The 18,449-nt window shown below is 52.5% G+C and overlaps 1 protein-coding gene across 4 annotated transcripts; it reads right to left on the bottom strand.

The window, feature by feature from the left end:
* Positions 1-3: 3 nt before the first annotated feature.
* On the bottom strand, positions 4-18,137 carry ago3a (argonaute RISC catalytic component 3a). Of its 4 annotated transcripts, none has more exons than XM_078798289.1 (20): positions 17,423-18,137; positions 13,868-14,039; positions 13,686-13,806; positions 13,010-13,218; positions 11,649-11,785; positions 11,389-11,523; positions 11,234-11,321; positions 10,621-10,768; positions 10,432-10,551; positions 10,178-10,321; positions 9,357-9,490; positions 8,952-9,136; positions 7,998-8,157; positions 7,807-7,897; positions 7,338-7,544; positions 7,123-7,257; positions 6,628-6,729; positions 6,271-6,470; positions 4,840-6,131; positions 4-4,111 (listed from the first exon to the last, which is right to left on the bottom strand). In XM_078798289.1, exons 1-19 carry the CDS (start codon positions 17,439-17,441, stop codon positions 6,023-6,025), a joined length of 2,616 nt encoding a protein of 871 aa, XP_078654415.1. In that variant the 5' UTR covers positions 17,442-18,137; the 3' UTR covers positions 4-4,111; positions 4,840-6,022. The 4 variants fall into 4 exon arrangements, with proteins under 4 accessions (XP_078654415.1, XP_078654417.1, XP_078654416.1 ...); XM_078798291.1 differs by having other exon boundaries at positions 10,199-10,321; XM_078798290.1 differs by having other exon boundaries at positions 7,350-7,544; positions 17,423-18,136.
* Between the last annotated feature and the right edge of the window lie 312 nt (positions 18,138-18,449).

Genomic DNA, 18,449 nt, shown 5'->3' with positions numbered 1-18,449 from the left:
AAGTAAAGCAAAGCCTTTTATTGCAAGTTAGTCCAAAGGTACACTTCAAACAGAAGCAAAGGCAACACCAAGAACAACAAAGGCCGAGAAGAAAGTTCCAGAAAGAAAAGACCAGGCAGACGTGAACCACGCCCCCCCCCCACCCTCCCACCAGTCCCCTTAAGTGACGTCAGAGATGCTACGTTGCTAACACATATCCCAAATCGTCAGTCAGCGTTTCCTTGGCGACGGACAAGCATCGGGATGCTAATCTCTTTTGCAATATTTGGTTCAAAGTCCTTACTGGAATGCTGACATTTTTATTGGGGGGGGGGGGGGGGGTAAAGAGACTTTGGAACAACAGTGACCATATTTCAGATTAAAAAAAACAAAAAAAATCAAAACAAGTACAATCTTTAGTAAAGGTGATGACTGGCAAACTGTTCCTAATAATATGGCCATTGATGATAACGATAATGCAGGCACAGGTGAGGCTCCTCCCACTTCTTGGCCCGTCAGGATTCAGAAACCAAAGTAGGTAATATTCACCGGCTGCGACAACAGCAAATCACCATTTGCATGAATGGCCACGGCTGTAGGCAACCACCTTTACGTCTGCTGTAAAAAGCTGGCACTCCGCTGTTGCTGTGAACGTTTCAGACGGGCGCTGCCGCAGTCATTCGTCAGCGAGTGTGTCGCCGCGGCGGCATCGCTGACGAATGACATCACGTCCACAGGTGCCAGCTTGAAACGTGGACGAGTATAAAAACTCTTGACAGCCAATTCCGTGGAGCGTTTGGGGCATTTGATCAAAGCTAGCAAAATAAAAGCCCTTTCTGCTAGGCTAAGGTGACAGTGGTGCAGGATGGATGAACGTCCTTCCAGAATAAAAGCCTAAAAGAGGCCAGCAGGCGAGTCAGGGGACGTAAGAACTAGCGTAACGCTGGCGTGGAATGACACCGACGCCGTGGCACTAACCCCCCAGTTTGCAGGCCTTTTCACACCGCTAGCCGTCCAGCATGGCCGCCTGTCGGAGTCGAGGAGGAAGGCCCTTGCGTTGTACGAGAATAAGGCGCCAACATAGAAGGGGGAGGAGCTAAGAACTCCAGCCACAACTTAAAAACACTGAATAAATACGCCATGAAATATTGTGCATATATAGGCCTGGTATACATATATCTAGATCTAGATGATGTAGATGTAGATATACATAGATGTACTGTATAGATATATATTTCAATAACTTTAGGACAACAAAATATCTCCAAAAAAATCTCAGAACTGTTAAGACATTTTTTTTTCATTTTTATGACTTGAGTGTAAAATATTTGTAATAATATCAGGCATGACTACATGCGGTAACATTGATAACAATAATAATAATAATAATCATAAGAAAAGCAGTTGGATGTGGTAGAAGAATGCAACAATGCAGCATTAGAAGGTAAGTGAGGTGCAATGTTTCCGCTAATCAAACACAACGAGGACTTGACACCCCCTGGACTGGAGAGGACCCCCTTCCAGTCTAAACCCTACTGGCTCAAGATGGGGAGGAGGTGGGCGGCCGTGCTCGCCCACCGCCATCGGGGACCAGAAGATGTGGCAGAAGGACACCGCTCTTTTCAGGTCCCCTTCCAACCATTCACGTTCAAATGCCCACGACTGCTACGGAACCTGGGGAGCCGCCCTTCTCCTACGCCGGGGCATGAAATCTCTTAAGGTAGTGGGGGCCTTCGACACCCACCAGGATACTGGAGGAGGTCCACAGCTCATGAAGGTAGTGGGGGCAGTCCCTCATTCATCACAGTAAAGGGTGACCAGGGTAGCGGGGGCATTCAGACACCCACCTGGGTAGTAGGGACAGTCATACGGTTCCCAGGGTGGCGGGGACCATCCCATACCCAAAAAGCTAGCGGGGGCCATCTGACTGATATCCACCAGGGCAGTGGGGGGCCGTCGTACAGTCGCCAGCGCGGTGGGGGCCATCTGAAACCCATCAGGGTAGTGGATCCATCCCACAGTCGCCAACAAGAACTGTGGGCCGGGTCTGGAGTGAGAATGCCGGTCTCTAAAGTGCTGTGCTGTGATTGACATTCACAGGCTGTGTCGTGCTAATCCCGGCCCCACGCCAACGCCGATGCCAAAGACACCAGTGGGTCCAGGACCCTGTTGGATGTGCGAAGCGTGGCATCCAAAGGAAAAACTAAAGAGAATCAGGAGGAAAGGCACTTTCCGTGGACTTCTTGCACCAGTTGACTAGCTTCCACGCTATCCGTGGAATACACCTCCACTTCCACTTTAAAGGGAGACTTCTTCAGGTTTCTACAAAAAGCGGGCAAAAGGCCAAAGATCCCTTGAGGCGATGGCTTGCACTGGCCTGGACGCCTGCTTTCGGGTTCCCCCGCTGCTCACTTGGCAACCGGACGCCTGTAAACATGGCCGACAGCGTGGCTTCCGAACGAGTTGCGCAAAGTCTGAACATTCAAGTCCGGCGTCAACAAGAACCCACCCAAATTCTCACCAGGCCCAAAAGAATGAAAGAATGACCCAACATCACTGTTGTCCTCTCAAGTACCGCCGGTCCTTGGGCTTCGGCGCTCGGGTAACCACCAGTACACTTCAGCCACCCCCCTCGCCCCCACAGGTCTGTTGGGCCATGTAAAGTAGCTACTGCCAGCATGGGGGGGGGGATAAGGAAAAAAAAAGGAATGGTACCTACTTCAACGTGAAAGGAGTCCTACAACAACGCTTGCCCCCACGGAGGGGGGGCGGCGTACAGCACCAGGTGAACAAAACATTCAGGGGCCGAGTATTTTCACTCTCTGAACAAACATCAATAAAACGAGCATTTGACGTGTGGTAGCGGTTTGCTCAGAGGCGGGTGGCGGTCCGCCCCGGCCCCCCAACCCGGCCCCTCCCCCTAACAGTACCACAGTCAAGACACGTCACGAGTTTCCACGACTGCTCGCACAAACGTACACGAGACCATTTACAGCGACGCACGTCAACAGTCGATTGCGATAATCAGAAAAAGTCACAACAGTACATTTATTACTAAGAATAATCACTTCCTGTTAGCAAAAATAATTGCTGTGCATTATTACATACTTTCAAATGTACAAATATACTTTTGATCTGGCTTGGGTTTTTTTTTTTATAAAGACTACACTTGAGAAGGCAAAAAGACTACATTACAGCTCGCTGGACACTTGGGGGGGCTGTCCAAAACCCAATAGAGTCATAAGGGACATCCAGTTAACACCCCCCAGGTAGCCCCCAGGACACCCTTACCACCTCACCCGGGCGATGGGGGCCGGCCGACGCCCACCAGGACAGCGGGGACCTGCCCACATTCACCGGGGTACTGGGGGCCGTCTGCCGTGCACAGCGGCATTGGGGACTTCCGACACCCACCGGGGTGACGGGGGGCCTCCCTCGGCTTTCCTGCTTTTCTAACCTGCCCACCGGTCTCCGGAAAAACTGAGATTCTACGTGGGTTGTAGTAGCACCACACCTGTATTCACAACCAGGAAACACGCCTCATTTAGTGCACTTGACTTTGGAAAAGGAACACCCGCCCCCACGCCCGCCCCCCAAAGCTTCAGAGGAGCCGACTGGCAACCACATTCCAGAAACGGATTTGAACCGGGAACAACAACATCGGTCATCCACTTGACTCTTAGTTCCGAAGCCAATCTGCATTTATTCCGGCTACGTGGACCCGCCCCTAGTCTGGGACCCCGGCCGGCTCGGACTAAGGTGAGCGACTCAAACTATTATGGAGACGACATCTGACCAGCTTTGTTTCAGACTGCTGTGTCCAAGCCAAGCTAGCAGCTACCTCCACAAACACACACCCGCTCCGTTCCTTGGTTTCACCCACTAAACCAGCATCGTGAGAAGCCACCACTGAAAGCTTCCATCCACCAGGCACTTCAATACTTCCTCCCCTGACGGCCAAAGCGGCCGGAAAAACCAGCATTCCTTAGCACATAAACTTAGCACCAAACTGGACCAAAGCGTCTCACAGCCTGCAAGCTTCTCCTCACCAATCAAATGTGTCCGTGACTATTTGCTCTTCCTGTCCTTCAGCCCATTATTGCACACGTGGGACATGATGTCCATCTCCAACCTTCATAGGGTGGAATACAATGCTGGATGGAGACATGATGTCCATCTCCAGCCTTCATAGGGTGGAATACAATGCTGGATGGAGACATGATGTCCATCTCCAGCCTTCATAGGGTGGAATACAATGCTGGATGGAGACATGATGTCCATCTCCAACCTTCAAAGGGTGGAATACAATGCTGGATGGAGACATGATGTCCATCTCCAGCCTTCATAGGGTGGAATACAATGCTGGATGGAGACATGATGTCCATCTCCAGCCTTCATAGGGTGGAATACAATGCTGGATGGAGACATGATGTCCATCTCCAACCTTCATAGGGTGGAATACAATGCTGGATGGAGACATGATGTCCATCTCCAGCCTTCATAGGGTGGAATACAATGCTGGATGGAGACATGATGTCCATCTCCAACCTTCAAAGGGTGGAATAAAGCGCTGGGTGGAGACATGATGTCCATCTCCAGCCTTCATAGGGTGGAATACAATGCTGGATGGAGACATGATGTCCATCTCCAGCCTTCATAGGGTGGAATACAATGCTGGATGGAGACATGATGTCCATCTCCAACCTTCATAGGGTGGAATACAATGCTGGATGGAGACATGATGTCCATCTCCAACCTTCAAAGGGTGGAATACAACGCTGGATGGAGACATGATGTCCATCTCCAACCTTCAAAGGGTGGACTACAATGCTGGATGGAGACATGATGTCCATCTCTAACCTTCAAAGGGTGGAATACAATGCTGGATGGAGACATGATGTCCATCTCCAACCTTCAAAGGGTGGACTACAATGCTGGATGGAGACATGATGTCCATCTCTAACCTTCAAAGGGTGGAATACAATGCTGGATGGAGACATGATGTCCATCTCCAACCTTCAAAGGGTGGACTACAATGCTGGATGGAGACATGATGTCCATCTCCAACCTTCATAGGGTGGAATACAATGCTGGATGGAGACATGATGTCCATCTCCAACCTTCATAGGGTGGAATACAATGCTGGATGGAGACATGATGTCCATCTCTAACCTTCAAAGGGTGGAATACAATGCTGGATGGAGACATGATGTCCATCTCCAACCTTCAAAGGGTGGACTACAATGCTGGATGGAGACATGATGTCCATCTCTAACCTTCAAAGGGTGGAATACAATGCTGGATGGAGACATGATGTCCATCTCCAGCCTCCATGGGAATATTTCCAAAGTTTTACAGGACAAAAGCAGGAAAAACAGTGTTGCACTTTAAATAAGGAATCCAGAGATGGCGGTGATGGAAACCTAGCAAGGCATCTGACGTGAGGGAGAACGTTACACCTCGCAGCCAGCAGGTGGCAGTGTGCTCAAGGAACTGGTTATTTCACAGGCTTGTGAAAAGTGAGGAAGGGAACAGGTGGGGTGGGGGGGGGGACATGAAACCCAAATCTTCAAAGTGTGAGCCCCCTGCCCCCCTTCCCCTCCGCTCCCTCCGTTAAAAACAAAACACACCAAGACAAAGTGAGAATGTGAAAGTGCTGCTGATGGCAGGGGGGCAGACTGGTAGAACACCTGGGTGGGGTGGGGTGGGGTGGTACGTGTAGAACTCAGCTAAAAAGGAAAGGGGCCTGCTAAGAATGGAGAGAAGGTACACGTAGTTGGCTGGTTGCTGTTGCATATTAGTGCTGGGTTGTCTTTTAGGTGAAAGCAGCATTTGCATCCTCAATCCAGTGTGGGGGGGGGGCTCTTCCCTGCTGCCCTCTGCACAGTGTCGGTCTGGATTGGCGAGGCGTGTGTGTATGGGGGGGGTACTTGCATGTGTATGAGGACTTTGACTGGCAAGCCATCCTTGCATGGCCGTGTGTGTGTGTGTGTGTGTGTGTGTGTGTGTAGCATGGAAAAGGTGAAGGGAGGCATCTTGCAGCTCATGCGAAGTACATGGTCCTCAGGGTGTCGTGGTGAATCTGAACAGCTTTGGCCAGCGCCTGCGGGTCTCGACCGTTACTCTGACCGGACACGTGGCTGCCCTCGGCGCTGCAGGGTGGAGAGAGGAGGAGTGCCACAAAGATGACGGGCGTGCTGGACGGTTAGCCTGAGCTAGCGTTGCTTGTGTTGTGTCTGTAGTACGGCCATGGAAGTGATTCGCCAACATCGGAAGTACTGCAGTACTCACCTGTCGTGCTCCTTGTCCACCAGGTGGTAGCGGGCGCGGAAGGCCACCAGGTGGGCGTAGTAGGCGGGGGCGGGGATGGACACGGAGCGGGTGCAGCGCACGTAGGTGTGGCACAACTGGTAGGTGAGCAGCTGGAACTCGTCGGCCGTGAAGCAATTGTCATCCCACAGCACGTGGTAGTGGGAGGGGCGGCTGGTGCCCTGCGAGACAGGAGGAGCAAATCGGGGATGTTGGACGCGCCCCACCCTGATCACCGAGCGCTTCTATTGCGTTTGGCTTCACGCCGACTTCAAGCGATCAAGGTGAAATCTGGCCTGGTCCTCGTGGACCCAATGTGGTGCGACAAAGCGTGCTTACCTGGATTCCAGCATGACTGCAGAGGTAAAAGTCAAACTCGTAAGGATGCGTGATGTCCGTATCCACGGTGGTACCAGCAGGAATGTTTCCGCTGCGTCCGACCTGACAAACAGAGTAGAGGTCAGGCGCTGTGGTCTAATGCCGTCCATTAGACCAAATAAAAATATGTCAATTGCCCGAGTGTGCTTGTACACTTGCAGAGTCGAGTAAATACATGCTTGGACGAGTTGAAGCGCTCAGTGACTCACGAGCACTTCCCCGTCCCGCCATTCAAACCCTAATGCGGTTGAAAGCTTCCAAGCCCTGAACAAAGGCTCCGGGGGCCTTGAGTGCCGCTCCGCAGCTCTTTGGCCGGCACCGGGGCCCTAATGCCTGCATCCATTGATGAGCAATGACCTGCGCTTACTGGCCGCCACGGGTCAACGCCGGGCGGTTATTAAGGATGCGTGACGGACTGACAGCAGGACGAAGAACATAGCCCATTGCTCAACCTACTCGCTCGTTACGGTCAGCGCAGAACAGGCGTGTGTGGTGGCGTTTTTGCACAACTATGTAGGTGATGCCTGGCTGGTACTCCTTCTCCAGGCTGATACAGGCCTCACGGATGGCCAGCAGCTCGTAATACAGCACCTGAAGAAGAAGCCAAACACCTGAGAACGCCGCAGCCATTGCAAAAAAACACGCATCCAATGATAGCCTGGGGAACAAACCTGGGAACCTACCTGTCTGAACTGGCCTTCAGACACTCCATCCCTGTAGAAGATGATCCTGGTGGGCTTGTAACGTGTGGACTTGTAGAACTGGATGAGCAGCTCGCGCACCATGGAGGCCAGATCCTGGATCACTTCTTGCCTGGGCCTCTGGACCCGTACGGTGGCACAGTACCTGCTGGGGTGGGCGTCCATGCTTCCCACCACCTGTGTGAGGAAAAAGCATGAGGAAAACGGACAAGACGTTTAGCCACTGTGACCACCAAGGACACGTCAAGGTGCCGACATGACTGATGTGTCCACCACCAAGAACAAGTCAAGGTGCCGACATGACTGATGTGTCCACCACCAAGAACAAGTCAAGGTGCCGACATGACTGATGTGTCCACCACCAAGGACACGTCAAGGTGCCGACATTAGGGAAGTGACCAAGATCTCCAGTCGTCAGGTGGACTAAAGGAGGACTCACCGCAGCAATGGAGGGTTTCTTTCCATCTCCGGCAGGCGGGTGTGTAACGTCCGCTCCCAAGAAGATGACTGGCTGCTGAAACACCGTTGGTCTGCGGAGTCACAGGAGACGTGAGTCGCACGCAGCCGATGTGAGCGAGCGTGTGTGTGTGTGTGTGTGTGTGTGTGACGGCACGAGGAGCCGTGGCGTACCGTTGGTGCGGCACCAGGATGTTGTTGATGCCCCCCAGCTTCACGTTGATCTTGAGGCAGAGGTTGGACAGCGTCTGAGGAGACGTCTTCACCACGTTCTTCACCTGGACGCACTGCGTGGCCATGCCCAGCAGCGTGTCGCCCACCCGCTTCACCTCGGCTACAAAGGGCAGATGGGGGCAACCAAGGATGAGGACCAGCGTTACTCAGCGTGAAGGTGGGAATCTTTATGCTAACTTCAACTGATAGCAAATAAATAACCCTGACTTGACGTGCAAAGTCACCAGTCATGCAATCAACACTTCCCACCAGGGGGGGGCCACAAGGTAAAGGGAAAGTCATGAACTGGATATTTCAAGGCATCTCAGCTTGGCATTAAACTTTTCAGATCAACCGCACTTTGCTCCCCCATTTTTGATATTTTTCTATATTCTGGTCATTTTATCCATTTTCTTCTGGTAATATATACTTTATTCCTATAATATTACATATGCCTGAAGAACTACTTTATTTCTTTTGTCCGTTTTGCCAAATCTTACAACTTATTGAAAGTATTTTTTATTCAATATTTCAAAACTTCACTACAAACGCGACATTTTTGTTCTCATTTTTTGTAAATATTCTCTCTTGGTATTTGGACTTCGTTCTCCTGAAATTAGAGCTGTTTTACCATACCTGCCATTTCATAACTTTCATCTGCTCATCATACGTGGACTTTATTCTCATCAACACGATGACCAAGTTATCTCATTTCCCCAATATTACATGTGGATGTGTTTCTCATTACAGCCCAAATAAACTTGATTTCTTCAAAACATCCATGGAGGAATTGACTTTGTTTCATGAGAATATGACTTTTGTGTCTTCATATTTGGACTATTTTTGGAAAATTGCTGATTTGCTGATGTTTAAAACAAAATGGCCTTCTGGGTGATGGAAAAGACCAAGTCTCACCGTAGACGGGGGTTTTCCCAGGCAGGATGACGATGATGAGCTGCAGCCCAGCGTAGGTGTTCTTCAGGTGCCTGAACATGGGCTCCACGCTGTCGGCCCCCTGGGCGTACTTACAGAAGCACGGCTGGCCCTGGATGGGCATGCCGGCGTCCTTGGAGATCTTCCGAAGCTGGTCAGTGAAACCCCTACACGAGGAGGAGACAAGCGTTGGTAGAAAGCGACGGTCCTTGGCAAGCGTGTGCGTGCTGGTGCACCACACCGGGGGGTGGATACCGATGACGTGGAAGTGTAGAGGTCAGTGGTTACTATTAAGCATCATCACTATATAGCAGCAGTATCTTCCTTGGGGGGGGGGGGCACACGGCATGACGAACAAGGGAGTAAAACACCAGCAGATCATCTCACTTGAGGATCTCCTCTCGACACTGGCGCTGCGTGGCGAAGCAGGCGATGGCCCACATCTTGATCTCCACCCCCGTGTGGAACTGCTTGCCCCTCATGTCCCACACGCCGTGACTGGGCGTGGCTACGGTGCGATTCTGCAACAACATTGCAGTCTCACTGCACAGTCTGGTCATCACCTCAATAGATATGACAGTCATGCTTCCACCCCATAGGCCGCCCCTATTACTGGCCCGCCCACCTCTGAATATAGACTTGAACAAAAGCAGGAAAATGACTAAATCAGTGTCTTTACCGGAATAAAGTCAAAATAGTCATAGAAGATAAGTTGGAATCTAACACGAACATACACACACATAGATAGACAGTCTATAGAGCATACATACGTATGAGGAGGAAAATAAATAAGCTTTCCACTTGTACTAGCGAGCAACATGCAGCAGTAGATGTCAAGATGATGAAGAAATGCTAAGGTGCTACCATAACCATACTAGAAGTGGCATGTAGGATGGATGTGTTGCCTCAAGAGGAGGCGGGGCAGAGTAGAGCGGGCAGGCCTGCGTAGCCACACCCCCAAACTAGCGTGTCTCCAGTATTTCCAGAGTAGAGCAGACACGAAGGAAAGAGCGGAGGAATACTTGAAGACGGTGGCCGCCATGGCAGAGCAGGCCAGCGTGCTGGACGGAGGGGGGGCGTGGTGGGTGAGGGGGAAGGCAGGCAGACAGACAGACAGGCAGGAAAGCAGACAGACAGGCAGACAGACAGGCAGACAGGCAGGCAGGCAAGCAGACAGACAGAATGGCTGTGATTTAAAAGAAGGGTACCATAAAGTGCTCTGTGCTCACCCTGCCGCCGTATTGCAGCATGGGGGCGGGCAGCACTCGCCCCGTCACGTGAGCCATCTCGTCGCGCACTTTGAACTGGAACTCCTGCACGAAAGGGTCGGCGTCGTAGTTGGCGCTGCGCACCTTGGGGAGAGAAGAGAGCGGAGGCTGAGTTGTGTGGAAGGAAGGAAAAAAGGAAGGAAGGAAGGAAGGAAGGACGAGCAGCCGAGGACGGCCCCCAGTAGACAACTCACCAGCCGGCTGATCTCTTCTTGCCTGTCGGGTGCAGAGCGAGCGGTGGCCTTGATCATGGTGGAGGTCTGATTATCCGTCAGCTTCTTGATGCATCGCTGCCCGGCTACGATGTTGCACACCTGCCAGCAAACAAGGTTGAAGATGCCGTACGTTCTCCTCCCCGTGCTTGGCCGCGGGCCAGATCTTACCTCTAGGGGGAGGTAGGTGTGCTTCTGCTCCTGGCCCACCTGCAGACAGGGCAGATGCGGGTACTTGAGCTGCAGGCTGTACTTCTCCCTGAAGTACTGGGCTACGGTACGCTCCACCGTCTGGCCGTTCTCCAGCTGCAGAGGGAACCTGCGGAGAAGGCTGAATGAGTAGAGCGCCTCGCCTCACCTCACCTGACCTATCAGATGTCTCCTACAGCGGCAGAGAGGGGAGTGAGGAAGACACAGGGCTGTCATTCTTCATCATCATGGATGATCAGCTCCACGTGATTAGTAAGCACGTGGAGCATGCGTAGGCTTCAACTTGGATCGTGTGGTGAGAGGACAACGGCAATTGAAGAGAGTCTGATCCTTTTTATCCCAATTGTTGTGAATGTGAAATGCAACATGGAGCCAGCAGGGGGCCGTGGATCCTGCCCGCCAAGCGGAGGCAAGTGTTGACCCGAGTCATGAAACGATGAAAAGGCAAGGAGGCCAACTACTGAAGATGACAACACTTGAGGTCAGCTTCACTCCAGGATGACTAATGCAGCATGACTCCACATCTGGTCTGCCTCACCCGCCCCCGCAATGACCGCCCCACCCGCTGACTCACGTTTGATGGCTGGCGGGTCTGCGGGTGACGTTGCAGACACGGTACTTCCTGCGCATGGTTCCACAGTGCGTCACCTCCACCTTTAAACCTGGGACGGGGAGGGGGGGGCAAAGCCTTGGTTCAAGGACAGACACTTATTGGCTTGCTTGTTGTACCTTTGATTTCTTTGGTGAATTTGACCCGGTGGGAGTCGGTCAGGGGGCGGGGCTGCTCGTCGATGTTGTGGATGTCCAGCACTTCGCACATGAACTGGATGACGGGCTGGGCCTTGTAGAAGGCGGTGGCCGACACTGCGGGGGCAAACGGCAAAAGTTGGCACACGGCGGCACACGGCGGCACACGGCGGCACACGGCGGCACACGGCGGCACACGGCGGCACACGGCCCCCAAGCCGCCGCTCACACCACACGCTTACCGTCAATGTTGAGCATCATCTTCCACATGGCGGGGCGCACGGACTGGTGGAAGCCGAACCACACCTCCCTCCCTCCGCCCAGGGGGTGGTCGTAGCCTTCTGGAGCCGAGAAGAAGGAGCGTCCCACCGGCGTGTACCTGGTAGGGATGAAGTTGGATGGTCCCTCAGCTGATATTAAGATATGCTTACCAGAGGAACATTTATGGAAAGAACATTGGATTAGGTGGCAAGTTTAAACCAGCAGAAGAAAAAAACAATAAATACAAAAAAATTAAATAAATAAGATAAATTAATTAATTTTTAAAAAGACTAATTTTGACTAAAATAAGTCTGAATATTAAGATACAAACTCCACTTTTGAAAGAATATTCACACAGAAACATGTTTTTTATGAACGCCAATATGAGAAAGTCAAGTAAATAGAGTCGTCATTGTTGGAAAGTGAGCTTGGGGGATGATAATAATGAATAATAATAATAATCATCATCATCATAATAATGATGATATCTCCCATCTCTATGGGCTGCAGCCAGGGCCCACTGGGACACTGAGGACATCCAGTATGTCCCAAGGATGGATGGCAATGACCCTAACATGAGAGCACCTGTAGGTGGCGCTGGCTGCTCCCTGACGTGTGTGCGTGTGTGTGCGTGTGCATGTGCGTGTGCGTGTGAGTACGAGTGCCAAAGTGCCAGAGTGATAAGAAGAAATGCAAGATAAGCGTTTTCATCATGCTTTCCCGTGAGGCAGCAGTGAGCTCCATGGCGCTAGAGAAGATGATGCGTATTTGGGAAGAGGGCCTGGATGGACCCCGTCACGTCCCATTCCAGCCGGCTTTGATTTCCGCCAGGATGGGGGAGGGTTGATACTGATATCGATATCAGAGGGGACAGGCGGTGTTTACTACACGTCTGCTTCCTGTTCCGTCACCTGGAGGTCTGCCTATCCTTTTGATCGGGGGGGGGGGGGGGGGGGGGGCAAAGGTGTGGAAAATGAAAGATACTTAGATATTTAGTAGATGTTCTACACGAGGCTTGGGCGATATGGACCCTAGCATATATTTATAAGTATTTATTAAACACAAACAACGCTTTTATTTTGATGTCCTGGGTGTTGGGAATGTCTGTTGGGTACCAGAATAAAAGCCGCATGCTGTCCTGTACGGTGGTGCAGATATGCTCATCCAGCCCGAGTCACACGCCCAACCACGCTAGCATGCGAAACCAAGCCGACGCGCCTGGCTTCCATCCACTCTCCGAGGTGGCGCCAACCGTTAGCGGCGTTTATCAGCATTTCAATGTGTCGACTGTGATTGGTGCGGATAAAGGAGCCAAACGTGCCGCCTGCGGGCGCATACTCACTTCATGGAGGGCAGGTGTCGCAGCACCACGTCCACCGCGTGCACGGGGTTGGTGCTGATGGGCTTGTCCAGCTCCAGGGGCTCGGCCACGCTGCGGCCCGTCAGCACCTCGTGCAGCATGTGCCAGCTGACCAGGGACACAAACTTGATGGAAACCTTGAAGGGCCGGTCTTTGCCGCCCTCCCCCGGCAGAGTGACGTCCAGGTCCACCTGAGGGGGCCCAAGACACAGCATTTGACCAGAGAGCAGAGAGGAAAAGGGACAAGCAGCAGACATTTTAGAAGAACAAGCGTCAGGAGAATGAAGTCATCAGGACGAGAAGAACGTTACGTCTTAGTTACAAATGTCTAAAAAACGGACAGCTGTCCTTTTACAAGAATAAAGGCCCAAGATTCAGAAATCTATTTCATATTCTAAGAAGAAAAGTCCCAATTTTACAGGAATAAAGGCGATCATGTAGGATCGGAAGAGAGAAGGTAAGAACAGGAGGTAAGTCAAACAGGCAATCTGGTGGCAGCGTGGAGAGAAATATGAATAAAATATAAATAAATATGCTGGATGCAAACATCATACAACATCACGGTTCCCCGGGTCAGCTCTAACGGCAGGAAGTGCTGAGAAGGAAACGCTTTAGTCCCGACAGGTAAGACAAAGCCACGCAGACGGGATGACTTTACCCCCGTGGGCGCCACAGGCAGAGGGTTGGCCGTGTACAGACTCCTCTTGCCATCGTAGACCGGCCTGCGATCCCCAAAGATGGTGACCTTGAAGTGCTGCACCATGGAGTCCACCACCTCCCTGTAGGAACAACCAGCCAGCGTCACATCGGGAAAAGCAGTCGCCGAGGCGCGCACGCTACCTGTTGACTCGCCGGGGACACTTGTCAGGCTTGATGTCCACCTCGTAAAGGTAGACGTCCATCTTGGGGATCTCCACCTGGAAGCAGTTGGCCAGCAGCTTGATGGGCTTGCCCATGGTGCCATAGCCAGGCCGTCGAGGCATGGAGAACAGGGACTGGGCCCCAACGGCTCCTGAGGAGGGGGACAAATGGGCTGTCATCCAAGGTCATCCAAGGTCTGCCTCACAATAAAAAGGATGAAGAAATAACCCCAAGAAGAACGCAATCAGGGTTCCTCAACTGCTCTCATCCTGGCGCCCACACGGCAGCCATGCAAGCTAACCTAGGACTTAGGAGGGAAAAAGATGCTAGCAAAGCATTTTTGGGTGCCTGAAGGAGATGCGTTGGGAAAGTCTGCTTTGGTTTGGAGTCGGATCTTCTAGAACAGATTCAGGACGCTAACCAAAGCAGCGCTGTACCTTCCATGGCGAAATCTCACCTGGTCTCGTGGAGCCAACCTCGTGGGTGGTCCCCGGTATTTATGAGGCAAACGGAGACGCGCCGTTTTCACCTTCACGCTGACCTTGAGAAGGATAGCGAGTGTGACCGTGGTGAGAGTGCAAAGGTCAGGGTGGTGAGGGGAACAATGCAGCCATTTACGGCGCCCCCCGCCCCATCTCACCTTCCACCACGCCCCTGTGCAACATGGGTCTGCTGCTTCTTCTGACTCCACCAGAGTCAAACGTGATTCACCACTGATTTGACTCACGTGTGGGGGACGCTGAGGGGAGGTTCCAAAAGCAGAGTGACTAAGGTAAGAGGCCGGGGGCCCTGCCAGGGGTCCTGCCAGGGGCCCTGCAGGGCCTCACTGGAACAAATACAACACATAGCGAGGGAAGTCTGGAATTCCTGCGTGCATGAAAAGCTTAGTTATGGTCATTCCCTCGGGGCCTTCCGTCAAGGACTTGAGGCGGACTTGACACAGCAGCAGCAGGAGGCGGACGGATACCCCGCTAAGCCGCCATTAAAGCTGCACGTAATTCAATTTGGACGCAGATCTAACCCGGATGGCCGGGATGCAAGCGGCCGTCTCGGTGGGCTTTCTTCCCAGCCGCGGTGGTGTGGCTATGCCGCCCGTGAGGAGGGTGCAGGGAGGGGCGGTGTCGGTGGGCGCGCGTGGAGTCTTCCTACCCAGGCTGCTTTCCATTCAGCGTGAGTCATCACAGCCGCTGGATTGGGATGTGGCCTTCGGCATGTGGGCTGGGAGCGGGCGCCGTTGGCAATAGTCATGTTTCTCCCAAAGCACCCCGACATCGCCACACGCAAACCCACCTCTGCTGCTCGTATGACCAGATGCACCACGGAGACGTGGAACGTTCCCAGGACCAGGAACCAGGCAACAGTACCAGGTTAGGAAAGGCGCCATCTTTTTCTCCTTTTCTTTCACTAAGCCCACGTTGGAGGCGCAAGTCAATGTTGGCCAATACACAGTACAGTACAGTACAGTACAGTACAGTACATGGTAGGAGGTCAACGATGGCCCAGGTTTCCTAAAGTACCTTCACATGATGGACCAAGGCTGGTCCACACTGCTCCAACTAGAAGCGAAAACTGCTACCCGCCACAGCGTCCTGTCCACGGGGACAGTGAGACACAAGACTGGCACCCGATGGGCCTTCTGATCACACACACACTGTTCACCAGTGCACACACACACACACACACACACACACACACAACACAGCTGTTGTGTTGGTAATCCTCCGAGGCTTGAGCTGTGGGAACAGAGTGAGCGCTCAGTGGTGAAGCACAATGGCGGCAGTCAGAAGCACCGACGGCTGGTAAGGATGGATCCCACAGTAGTACTCCGACTCGGCGTCTCAGGGGTGCTGCTTCTGGCGCCCTGGGAGTCATGGCGACGTGACAAAAATATGGTTTGATATGATATATCAGCATGCCAGACAGCAGACCGGACACTCCTCTGCTGAACAACGCCAGGCCATTCATGAACCGCGGCTCTCTGCTGCCGGCAGCACTCATGCAACCCATGAAACCCTGATCTAGACCTTTACACTATATTTACATGAAAGATGGGCTGTTCTTCCAAAAATGACAAGTACTGCTTTCATAATCATTGTACTTTCTCTTCTTGGTCATCGCTTACATCAGGGCTGTCCAAATTACGGTCTGGGGGCCCTTTTGGAAAATATTTAAGAAAACTAAAAAACAAACAGACAAAAAAGCAACAACAGCAAAAATGGGGGGAAATAGTCAATTTACAAAACAAAATGGAGAGGAACGTGGAGTGGTGCCTTACTGGGATACGTTATCCATCCAAACCAGACTCCAGTGGGCAGTGGGCGGGGTCATGGGCGGTTGGGGGTGGTCTATTGTCAGCGGACTGAATGAAGGGAGCGTTATGGAGAGACTGCAAATGAAGTGGACGTATGTTCCCACTGATGCCAGGACAGGGAAGCCCAGGCTGGAAACAAGGGGGGGGGGGGGGGGGTAAATTTCACCTCCCAACTCAAATCTCACCCCAGCATGAGGCATTTGCCCATCTTTGCTCGGCCAGTTCCAGGATGGTCCTCCTGGGGTTTCCCATCCTTGGTGTAAGGATGATATGGGCATCATATGCTATATATGCTATAAAAGCTAGCATGACATCCAGGACAGTCCTTCCCAGGGGCGTCCTGAGGCGTTCCTGGTGTCCATATGCAGTAGATGCCAGCACGGGAAGACGTGTGGGTCGGGTCATGGAGCGGACACGCTGGCCATCCATGTGAGGTTTGCTAGCATGACCGGCTCCATCGTGCGACGTCAGCGTGCACGGTGCTGGCGCATGAAAATGGATAGGATTCATGTCACTGAATTCAAGGATCGCTTAAAGTGATCCATCTTGGTAGAAGACGTCTGATCTGAGACGCACATGCGCACACACGCACACACGCACACACGCATGTATATTCAACGTGTATTCAGTGCTAAAGGAGCTTGGTTACAGGGAAAACACCTCCTGGTTCACTGGGGGGCGTTTAGATCGAAGAATGGGAGTCATGGGGGCTTGATGGGGAGGATCAGATGATGTCAGCTGTAGGTCTGGCGATGGCCGCCACACGCTTCCGTTACACTCACACGCAGCACAGCCCATTAACGGCCACGGTCGTCACAAACTCCTAGGTGTGGGGGTAGGGTGGGGGGGGTTGTTTCACAGGAAAACAACAAGAGCGAAAAGAGAGGGGGGGGGGGGGGTCTGGGCTGAATCTAATGACAACACTCCTTTTATTGCAAATGTTGATGTGAAATCATATCTGGATTGAAGTGAAGCTTTCACACCCGTTTGCCGACGTCCTTCAGGAGCAAAGGAACCGGCAAAGGAACCGGCAAAGGAACCGTACCAGCAGAGCAAACGGACTCCCGTACTCGTTCACACAGGAGATACTCTTTGGTTCCTAACTGGTTCCTAACTGGTTCCTAACTGGTTCCTAACGTCAAAGACGTCCAGTCTCCCGGACCCCTCGAGCCTGCAAACGTTCACGTCATGTCAGGCTAAAGGCAGGAAAAGGTGAGGCTCACCTGTAGTTCCGATTTCCATTCATGAGGTCGCAGCCCGGATTACTTCCCGGATCACAGTTGTCAAACGTCTGGTCTCCCTCCGTTCCGCCCGGTGTCTCCCTCGGCTGTCCCCCCGCGGAGCGGCAGGGCTCCCCCCCGGCCTCGCCGGTATCCGTCAAGACGCAGGCCCCTCTTTCAGCGGGCGGTAGCGCGCCGACGCGTCCCGAGCTCGGTCCACTCACCACGGACAGCCAGCAAGCGAGAGCGGCGCCTCTGCGTGGAGCGAAGCTAGCCAGCCAGCCAGCGAGCTAGCTCGGCTTGTAAAAAAGTGTCCGGTTCGGACGGAGCGGCTGTCAGGACGTCACGGCAGCCATGTCAGCGAGTCCAAACCAAGTTTTAACTGGATTTTTGTAACCGTAATTAGTCTTAGCCTAACGTCGCGTCACACACACACATTAGTGGCGGCTAACGTTAGCCGGTCAGCTAGCGACCACGGTCGGTTGCAATTAGGGACTAAAACCAAACAAAACACGTAAAAGTTGTTTCCCAGACGGCGCCGTTTCAGCAGCTCCGAGCCCGGCGGTAGTGGCGAAAACAACCCGGCTGTCAAGTCCCCCAAGTATCCGTGGGAAGAAGAGTTCGGAGGCACCGGGCTGACAGATGAAGTATGCGGGGCTTCCTTCGCCACAAGCCAGCTAAATATGGTCAAGTTAGCCGTGACACGAACCGGAAGAGGCGGGCACTGCGCCGCCTCGCGTCATCTCCAAAATAAAAGAAGCCGCCCCACCCTCCATCCAAAGATGACGTCCGCGGTGATGCAGCTCAAATAATTAGGAATCCGTTTTTTTGTCGTCAAACTTCCCAATGAGACAGAACATTATGTACACAATGCAGCGATAATGTGTGGAGCAAAACCTATCCGTGTTCATATGGTTCTCTTGGGTGAAGAAACAGGAATATTTCAGCAAGAGTATTAAATATTATTTCAGCTGTTTGCTTCACAGGTTGATACTCGATTAGGGATGCCGGTAAAGGCGACATCGAGAAA

This window comes from Doryrhamphus excisus, linkage group LG17, assembly GCF_037039965.1.
Source record: "Doryrhamphus excisus strain RoL-2023G ecotype Guam linkage group LG17, RoL_Dexc_Guam_v1.1, whole genome shotgun sequence".
NCBI lineage: Eukaryota > Metazoa > Chordata > Actinopteri > Syngnathiformes > Syngnathidae > Doryrhamphus > Doryrhamphus excisus.
Note: the sequence above shows the minus strand (reverse complement) of the source record. Positions and strands in the feature narration are given on the sequence as shown.